At 40.6% G+C, this 10,709-nt stretch overlaps 1 protein-coding gene across 1 annotated transcript; it reads right to left on the reverse strand.

Annotated features, from left to right (window-relative positions):
* Positions 1-8,380: 8,380 nt before the first annotated feature.
* Positions 8,381-9,757, reverse strand: LOC125219207 (2-methylene-furan-3-one reductase-like). Its single transcript, XM_048121121.1, has 3 exons — positions 9,493-9,757; positions 8,896-9,376; positions 8,381-8,798 (listed from the first exon to the last, which is right to left on the reverse strand). Exons 1-3 carry the CDS (start codon positions 9,670-9,672, stop codon positions 8,527-8,529), a joined length of 933 nt encoding a protein of 310 aa, XP_047977078.1. The 5' UTR covers positions 9,673-9,757; the 3' UTR covers positions 8,381-8,526.
* Between the last annotated feature and the right edge of the window lie 952 nt (positions 9,758-10,709).

A 10,709-nucleotide genomic window follows, 5' to 3' on the forward strand; every position in this document is an offset into this window, starting at 1 on the left:
AACTAGGGAGATAGACTCGATCCCTAAAACATCATTAACTAACAAACGAGGGAGATAGACTCAATCCCTATAACCATTAACCACAATTTAGGGAGATAGACTCGATCCCTATAGCAATTCTCAACAATTCATCACACAATATCCCCCATTATGAAACATGTCATCCTTGAACCAATTATACCTCCCAACACAATTATTCTACTGAAACCAAGTCTAGAAGCATCCAAATCTTAGTAATCAACAAGAACACCTCAATAAAACTCAATTCAACAATAATCCACCAATGCTTCAAAGAATTTCACCGTAAAACAAGTTCTAGCATATCAAAAGTTCAACTTTAACACAAACCCATCAACAATAATGGAGATTAGAGTGAAGGAACGTACCTTTTGAGTTTAATATTCACAATTTCGAGCAAAAGTAAGAGTTCACTTGTCTTCTTGAATAAATACTCAAAATCAACAAATTACATGGTGGATCTCTTCTAATAGGCAAGAATAGCGAATGGGTGGAAGGAATTTGAGATTAATTGGTAGAATGTAGTAAAAGAAAGGAAGAAATTTGGTGTTGGGGGTGTTAGGGTTCGAAATTGGGGAAGAGAAGGTAAAAAAAAGTAAAAAAAACGAAACTTACCTTTTGAATTTACCGCTGCACGTGTCTGGCGAGTCGCCAGGTTGGGCGAGGAACGAAGCTGGCGAGGCGCCAGCTAGCTACGGCAATTTTTTAAAACATACCTGGCGAGTCGCCAGGTTGGGTTTTGACGAATCTGGCGAGACGCCAGCACCTACAGAGAGATACGACACACCTGGCGAGTCGCTAGGTTCGTGTTACTGCGAACTTGGCGACCCGCCAGTTACCTACGGGATTTTTCGATTTTTTGATGTTTTTATTTATTTATTTTTTTTAAAAAAACTGAAATTCGAAAACTAGCTACCGATGGACTAAAAAAACAAACTAAAAGACTAAGGAAAAATGAAATAAAAACAAGGATTACCTACTAGGGGTTACCTCCCCTTAAGTGCCTTTGTTTTACGTCGTTGGCTCGACGTCTTGAAGCTTGCACTTAGGCCAATTTGAGGACGAACACTTCCCTCGCCTGATCCGGACTGTAGAATCTCTTGACATATTGTCCATTCACCTTGAACACTTTTCCATCTGCCCCTAGTAACTCCAATGTGCCATTTTGCATCACTTCTTTAACAATGTAAGGCCCCGACCATTTAGACTTCAACTTTCCGGCGAAAAGCTTAAGTTTAGCATTGAAAAGCAACACTGCTTCCCCCGGAATGAACTCTCTCTTTTCAATCATTCTATCATGATATGCCTTCATTCGTTCCTTGAGAATAGAAGAATTTTCAAAGGCTTCGTGTCTAAACTCGTCAAGCATATTCAACTGTAGCATTCTTTCTTTGCCTGCCTTAGCGAAATCTAAGTTCAACTTCTTCACTGCCCAATGTGAGCGATGTTCCATCTCCACTGGAAGGTGACATGATTTCCCAAACACCAATTGATATGGTGACATCCCTATCGGGGTTTTATATGCCGTCCTATACGCCCAAAGTGCATCATCGAGCTTGAGTGACCAATCCTTCCGATTTGAGCTCACTGTCTTTTGTAAGATTTGCTTGATCTCTCTATTGGCCAACTCGGTTTGGCCATTGGCTTGAGGATGGTATGGTGTCGTCACCCTATGCTTCACTCCATATTTCGCAAGCACGCTTTCCAGCCATCGATTGTTGAAGTGTGAACCTCCATCACTAATAAGGGCTCGTGGAGTACCAAATCTAGTAAATATATTCTTTTGCACAAATTTAATGACTACCTTGGAATCATTGGTGTGGGAGGGAATGGCTTCTACCCATCTTGAGACGTAATCCACCGCCAAAAGAATGTATTGATGACCGCATGATGATGGAAAGGGGCCCATGAAGTCGATCCCCCAAACATCAAATAATTCAACCTCTATGATCGGGGTCATTGGCATCTCCTTCTTTTTTGACACACCCCCGGTTCTTTGGCATTCATTGCATTGAACTACGAACTTTTGGCAATCACCATAGATACTTGGCCAATAAAGGCCGCTTTGAAGCACCTTCATTGCTGTTCGATTTGCTCCAAAATGTCCCCCAGATGGGGACGAGTGACATTGTCTAATCACTGCTTCCCATTCTTCATTCGGCACACATCTTCTTATCACCATATCTGCACATCTTCTATAAAGGAACGGCTCATCCCAGAAGTAGAACTTGATATCATGGAAGAACTTCGTCTTTTGATAGGTTGATAATTTGGTTGGGATTATTTTGGCCACTAAGAAATTGACAAAGTGAGCATACCATGGGTGGTTATCTTGATCAAGGAACAAATGCTCATCGGGGAATACTTCGTTGATTGGCACATCCAAGTTTTCTCCTTCAACTGCTTTCTCTAACCTTGATAGGTGGTCAGCCACAACATTCTCACATCCTCTTCTATCTCGAATCTCTACATCGAACTCTTGTAGCAGAAGTATCCATCGAATCAACCTTGGCTTGGCATCTACTTTAGCAAAAAGATGTCGAATTGCTGCATGGTCAGTGTATACTATCGTCTTGGCCCCAATTAAGTAGGCACGGAATTTGTCGAACGAGTACACAACCGCCAACATCTCCTTCTCTGTGGTAGTGTAATTTGCCTGCGCGGAGTCCAAAGTGCGGCTTGCGTAGTATATCACTCTGAGAAGGCTATCTCTCTTCTGTCCAAGAGCGGACCCAACTGCTATATCACTTGCATCACACATTATCTCAAATGGTTGAGTCCAATCCGGCGTGATTAACACTGGAGCACTAACTAACGCCTTCTTCAATTTTTCAAATGCCTGCAAACAATCAGAAGAAAATTCAAATGCAGCATCTTTTTCTAATAAATGACATAGAGGCTTAGATATCTTAGAGAAATCTTTGATAAACCGCCTATAAAACCCGGCATGTCCTAGAAAGCTCCTAACTCCCTTTTCCGTCGTGGGTGGTGGGAGTTGCTCAATTGCCACTATCTTTGCTCTATCAACCTCGAGCCCTGCAGCAGAAATCTTGTGGCCTAACACTATTCCATCTCTAACCATAAAGTGACATTTTTCCCAATTCAAAACAAGGTTAGTTTCTTCACAACGCTGCAACACACTTGTTAGATTTTCAAGGCAGTGATCAAAAGAAGTACCATAAACAGAAAAATCATCCATAAACACTTCCATTATTTTCTCAATCATGTCATGAAAAATTGCCATCATGCATCTCTGAAAAGTAGCTGGAGCATTACACAAACCAAATGACATTCTCCTAAAAGCATAAACTCCGTATGGACACACAAATGCAGACTTATGTTGATCTTCTGGGGCAATTAAAATTTGATTATAACCCGAATACCCATCAAGAAAACAGTAGTACTCATATCCTGCCAACCTATCTAACATTTGATCTATAAAAGGGAGTGGGAAGTGATCTTTCCTAGTGGCTGCGTTCAAAGCACGGTAATCAATACAAACTCTCCACCCGGACACAACTCTAGTGGCTATCAATTCATCATTCTTTCCTTGTACAACTGTCATACCACCCTTCTTAGCTACAACTTGAGTTGGACTAACCCATTCACTGTCAGATATGGCATAAACAATTCCTGCATCTAACCACTTTATGACCTCTTTCCTAACCACATCTTGCATAATTGGATTAAGTCTTCTTTGATTTTGAACCTTAGGTTTATACCCTTCTTCTAACAAAATTTTATGCATGCACAAAGTTGGGCTAATCCCTTTAATGTCAGAAATAGACCATCCAATAGCACTTCTATGTTTCCTAAAGACTCTCAACAACTTATCAAGCTCAGATACAGATAGGGAAGAAGATACAATTACCGGATATGTTTCATTTTCTCCAAGGAATGCATACTTTAAGTGAGTTGGCAATGGCTTTAGCTCAACTTTGTTTCCCTTTTCTTTCTCCTTTTCTTTCTCTTCATCCTCGTTCCTTAATGGAAGGAATTTTTTATGACGACGAGGGATCTCTTCTCCGGCGGGCCGCCGCACTTGGCCGGCGGTCGCCGCGTTGGAGTCCAGAGACTCTGACCCTTCGGTGGCGGACCGCCACATGTCCTCCGGCGGTCGCCGGGCGAGACTCTTCTCCTAGCGTAAATTTTCGAGGCGGGCCGCCACATAGCTCTGACCGCCGGGCGCCGGCGGTCGCCGTATAACTTCGCGGCGGTCTCCGGTCGCCGTCTGACTCCAGATTTCCAGACTATGCGTTTTTACTTCCCTTTTCGGCTCAAATATGCACATTTCTCACAAAACACGTCAAAATACCAAAATGTATAGAATATGCAAATAATGGACATGTAGAGTGATTTTGATAACAAAAACGGACCAAATAATGGCCTTAAAACAGTGCAAAATCCGGGCGTATCAGGAAACAACTCCTAATAGCTCCTAAGATACTTAGCTTCATTCAAAGGCTCAAATCTCTCAATTATATTGGCAAAGACGTCAATTTCTTCTCTTTCAAATTAAACTACTCACTTCTCAGTTCTTGTAGTAAAATCCACATGCATTTATAAGGTGATCAGTCAAATAAATGTATAAGCACAGAAGAAATCAAAATAACCACATGAGCCAAGGCATAGAAAAAGGAAATCAATTAAACATAAGAATCATTGTATCTCCCCCGTAGAACTCTACGAAGGATTTAGCTACTCATGTTCAACACAAAAGTCAAAGAAATATTCAAAGAAATATTCAAAAACATTGTTTGAACAAAAATAAAACTAAAAGTAGAAACTCCTAGAATTGGATTGGGCGGATTGGAGGTCTCGTCTTCAATCTTGCGATGAATACTCGTCCTCTACTCGTTCTTCTCTTCTTCCTAGGTGAAAAAGTAATATTTTTGGGGTTGAAGGCGTGTAGAATGTTGTAGGAGGCGTCCCATGCACATTAGGTTAAATAGGGCTCGAAATTTCCTTGTTTGGATCTGTCGGCCGAACCTGGCGGGTCGCCAGGTTCGTTGTACGGTGAAGTTGGCGAGTCGCCAGCTGCTCTCGGCAATTCTGGGCGAAGGACCTGGCGAGTCGCCAGGTTGGTACTGATGCGAATCTGGCGAGTCGCTAGCCTCGTGCTGCAGTTTCGTCCTTTTTCCACCTTTCACCATTTAAGCTCATTTTCGACCCTTTTTCTACACATTCTTCACAAAATGGTCAAAATACCAATAACATAGAGAAGTAGCTATAAACCATGTCTCAAAATACACAATATACGATCAAATTCAAGTAAAACTACCCTCTAAAATAATGTAAAATCCAAGTGAATTAATGTCGTGATTCTATTCACACATAGTCCCAATTTACTCACCAAAACACCCATTTGAAAAACAATCATTGTGAATATATTAATTGACGAATTGTCGTGAAATTTTGTCAAATTCAAATTAGTCACACAAGTTAAAAAATCAACCATTAATATTATTATAACATTGACATTTTCTCTCACACCAGTTTAAAAATCAACCATTAATATTATTACTCCCTCCGTCTCCTCAGAGCTGAGACAAAACTTTTCAATACAAAGTTTAAGAAAGAAATATTGAGTGTGTTAAAATAAATATATAAAAAAGTAAGAATAGAAAAAAGTAGAGAAAATAAAGTAGAAAGTGAATACAGTAAAGAGAATAAAGTAAGAGAGAGTAAAGTAAGAAAAAGAAAAAAGTTAATATATATGGAAATGACTCAACTATGAGAGAATTGTCTGAAATGGAAAAATGACTCAACTATGAAGGAACAGATGGAGTATAACATTGACATTTTCTCTCACACTGAAATATTCGGCCGCCTACATGACTTAAATTATTTATGCGATTATTCATGTTAGTAAACCCAACGGTCCACTGACTTTGTGGTATGTCGAACTTAGCGGTATTCTGACTACTCACTAAGATCTTCAAAACACCCCATGCGGTATGTTGAGTTCGCAAGCTGCAAACCCATTAGTCCGCTGGGAGCCTTCTATGAGTGGCGGATCCAGGATTCATAAATGGAGGGGGTGAAATATATATTACTAGGTTGGTTTAGGGCGAAAATAACAATTTTTTTCGATTTTCGGGACGAGATCGGGGCAAACGGAGGGGGCGGACATGGTAATTTTACGTCCGGATAAGAGAAAATTAGTCGCACGGAGGGGGCAATCGCTCCCTCTTGCCCCCTAGATCCGCCAATGCTTCTATCCTTTTGGGCGATTTTTACACATTCCATAATTTTACTGAATCTCTTCAAACTTTATAGGTATTTGTAATCATAAGGACCTCCACAACCCTGTCCCGGATCCAGGTCCCAAATCCCCAGCACGTCATTATTTTTTCTCATTTGTTGCGCCAGACCACAACTTCCAGATACAGCAGGCCCCATTCAGGCCCCAACTATTAAATTGCACTATTCACAGCTATAACCTGTATTTTACTTGTAAATTGAAGATGTTGAGCAATTATAACACAAAAAATTAATTCTTGATTCGAAAACTTCAAATTACAAACATAGAAATTAAAAACAAAAAAACACATTAAAACACAACATCAATGCTAAAAAACATTGGTGTGTGTCCAAATTTCTTCAATTAAATCTGCTTCGAGGCGAGTGTGAGCCTCCTCTTCTTCGCACATCTCAGTTTCACGAGCCATGACATTGCGTTGTTCGGCAAGAACATCATGCACTGGAGGGTCAGTTAGGACGAAGGAATTGGCGGTGTTGGCGCTAGCATCGTCCCTCCATGTCTCGACATAGTCTCCTTCGTCGTCAACGATCATGTCATGCATTATGACACATGTATACATGATGTCGACGATTATTGGACAGTGCCATCCATGGGCCGCTCCTCATGCTTGGATGACTCCGAATGCATGCTCCACGTCTTTCCGTGCTGCCTTCTGCTTTTAGCGAACAACAACCTATTTGACGTTATTGGACATGTGATCATCTTCACGAACACGAGCCATCGGGGATAGATCCCATCTGCTAGGTAGTACCACATACTGTACCAACGACGACTGACCATGAACTCTACATTCGGCGCTCGACCGACACACAAGTCGTTAAACAATGGAGACTCGTTAAACACATTGAGGTCATTGTTTGACCCATCGACACCAAATTAGGCATGCCAGATCCACAATCATTGGTTAGCAACTACCTCCAAAACGATTGTCGGATGTGTACCCTTGTGCCCACTAGTGTACAATTCGATGTTGTTGATGCTGCCCAGCATCCCCGGGAAGCCGTGGACCTACTCTCGTGCATGTTCACCAATTTCCGGGTGTCATCGATCGTTGGCTTTCACAAGTACGTATCATTGAATGCTTCGACGCCCGACAAAATATTGCTAGGCACTCTCTTCTAGTGCTCTCGACTACATGAAGATACTCGTCGAGCATATCTGCAGTACTTCTGTAAGCGAGTTGACGTATCGCAGATGTGTATTTCTGCAAAGTCGATAGACTTTGCCGGCCAACAATATCAGTGGTTTGGTTGAAATACGAGTCACGAGCTACAACTTTGTGGACGATGCGCAGGAATAAAGGCTTCTGCATCTGGAACCGACGGCACAACATCTGACCACTCCATCGAGGATCCCTGGAGAAATAATCTTTGAATAGCTGCAAATTTGCATTTTCATAGTCTTGGTGGATATACATCCGAGTCCGTGGTATGCGTACGTTTTGTTCGTTCCACGCTTAAAGTGCAGCTTCGTAGCGAGTAACCTCGTTGTTTACTTCCTCTTGGATTGCTGGCATCGCCTCCTCCAACATTCTCGCAATGTTGTCGCGGAAGGCTCTTTCATCAGGTCGAATGGGCATGGGCATTATTACGGATGTATTTGGGTGATTTGGTTTGAGAGGGATAGAAATGAAGTAGAACAGATGGAAATGCTGTGAAATGAGATGGTATTTATAGGAAAATTTTGAATTTTAAAAAAAATCAATTGGGGTCTTGGTTCGGCTCGAACACCCCACAACCCAAGGCCGGGCCACAACTGGGATTTCCCCGGGAGCGCGCAACGCCTGCACCCAGGCGTGGCCTTAGGCCTCTCCGGCAGCCCCGAACCCGTCCCAGCCCCATCCCCGACTCTCCGCAACGCGACAGGCCGGACCTAGACCCCGAGTGCGTTGGGGATGCCCTAATACCATGAAGCACCCCCAAAACTTAAGTCTTGCTCGCCCTTGAGCAAGATAGACTAAAGTACATAAATAAGACCAAAATGTTTTGGTAGAAACTTTGAATATGAATTTTAGTGTCCACGAAATTCATTAAATATGATTTCAGTCATAACCTAGTACTTATCCAACATTATGCTTATTACATACACAGAAAGTACTTGAGAAAAAACAAAAGTGTTATTTCTGGAACGGTAGTAGATCTTGTTACAACAAAATAGAAAAAAAAAAAAACACAACATATAGAGTTTTTTTTATTGAACACACGAGAAGAAGACATAATAGTAGTAGAAGTAGTTCCAAAATCCTAAGCAATGGGATGCACGACGACCTTTCCGGTAGCATGGTTGGTCTCAATATGCGCAAAAGCATCGTCGACCTTGTCGAAAGGGAAGGGTCCTTTTGGATCGAGCACGGCCTTGACTTTGCCACTGTCCAAATAGGGATTCAATTTTTTCAAATATTCTCCGCTAGCATTGAGTGAATAAGCAAAGGCAGGGGACGCCACGGCAACCCCAACAGCTACGACCACGGCTGAACCACCTTCCTTGAGAACCTTGACCGCCTTATCCGGTTGGCCTAATAGTATATATAATGAAGTATGGAATTAGGAATAATTTAATTAGTAAAGGAAATCATATACTAGTATAATTGAAAATATGAATCTTGTAATTACCAATAGTGTCATAAACCAAGTCATATTTGTGAGGCAAATCCTCGAAATTGTGTTGGGTATAATCAATAGCCAAATCAGCTCCCAAAGACTTCAAAAAGTCCAACTTGGGAGTGCTGGAAGTAGCAGCAACATGTGAAGCACCAAAGACATGCTTTGCAAGCTGAATGACGAGGGATCCGACACCGCCGGCTCCTCCGAGAACAAGGATGGATTTCCCCTCGGAAAACTTGGCGGCTTCGAGGCCGCCGTAGGCAGTCTGAATGGCGAGAGGGAGAGAAGCAGCGTCCACAAAACTAAGATTCTTGGGCTTGGGAGCCAACAATCTCTCTTCAGTGATGGTGTATTCAGCAAGAGTTCCCAACTGCTTCATTCCAGCATAAGGATCGTTGATGTCTCCATACACTTCATCTCCTTCCTTGAAACTCGACACTTTGCTCCCAACTTTCACCACTACTCCAGCAGCATCGAACCCGGGAATAATCTGCACATCATTATTTTTAATCATAAATATATACTATTGTTTTATCCATATATAATAATCAAATTGAATTCATTGAGGAGTACTTGTGTTGAAGAAACGTTACTACTATTACTTACAGGAAGAGGTGAATCGTACGCGCCGAAAACGCCGCCGCGCCTCTTGTAATCAACGGGGTTCAGCGCCGCCGCCACCACTTTGATTAGGACCTGATCCTCCTTCAGCTCCGGAACCGCCACGTCTGATTCCAGCTTCAACACCTCCGGACCACCGTACTGTTTGTAAGACCACGCCTTCATTTTTTCTACAAATTTTAAAATTAATTTCTCGACTCTGTTTCTATTGTATTTGTAACACTACTCACTGTCACTCATGATGATTTCCACCTTCCATTTAGGCGGTATTTATACATTTCCAAATTTAACGTTGATTATTCGTAGTGGGAGATATTATTGGCATTTTCCGAGAAGCATCGTCAAATGTTTTGGTCTCAATTGTCTGCAAAGCTATTTTATTCGAGAAGCCGCCATTGGCTTAGGATATGGTTGCTAAATTTTATATGGGTTATAACTTTATAATTATATAGTTTGTCTCGAAGAAAGTAATATTATATAGTTATTGTATTTTAGATTTGTTCATAATAACAATTTATTAGTATTAAACACATTATAAATTTTTAGTTTGCACTAAAGTCATTATAATTTTTTTTATTTTACAAGTTTTGTGATGGTTTGATTTGATTTTATCTTATATTCATTTTGTCTCATAAAAATATGTATTTAAATTGTTATGAGAATTAATATATAATTGATAAAGTTAGAGAGAAGAGGAAAAATATAGTTAAAGTATTGTTAGTGGACAATACCACTCATAGTTACTATTAGGCCATGTTTAATTGACACGAAAGTAAAGTTGACAAAGAAAATGATTACTGTGAAATGATTCCTAGGAATATGATTCCCAAAATCTTTACTTTCCATATATTTAGAAAATATTAAGATTTTAAATTTTATATTTGATTAAAACACTAAACTAAAAATGAAATAACGACCTTTTATTAATACAATATAATAGTAATAATTACTCCCTCTGTCCCTAAAAACTATGAACTATTTCCTTTTTCGCTCGACTCTGAAAAGTATGAACTTTCAAATTTTGAAAAATTCAAACAACATATTACTCATACACATCATTTTATTTACAACTTATACCATTACCATTAACAACTTATACCATTACAGAAATGTGGATCTCACTCTCCACTAACATTATATCCAGTACCATTTCTATCTTTATCTCTCTTACTTTTCTCATTATTTATTAAAATCCGTGCCAA

This window comes from Salvia hispanica, chromosome 4 (assembly GCF_023119035.1).
Source record: "Salvia hispanica cultivar TCC Black 2014 chromosome 4, UniMelb_Shisp_WGS_1.0, whole genome shotgun sequence".
In the NCBI taxonomy this organism is placed as follows: domain Eukaryota; kingdom Viridiplantae; phylum Streptophyta; class Magnoliopsida; order Lamiales; family Lamiaceae; genus Salvia; species Salvia hispanica.

Coding starts and splice junctions, on each gene's coding strand:
- LOC125219207 (XM_048121121.1), bottom strand. CDS start 9,672: ATGAAGGCGTGGTCTTACAAACAGTACGGTGGTCCGGAGGTGTTGAAG. Junction 9,377..9,492: donor CGTACGATTCACCTCTTCCT/GTAAGTAATAGT, acceptor AATGATGTGCAG/ATTATTCCCGGGTTCGATGC. Junction 8,799..8,895: donor CTTGGTTTATGACACTATTG/GTAATTACAAGA, acceptor ATATACTATTAG/GCCAACCGGATAAGGCGGTC.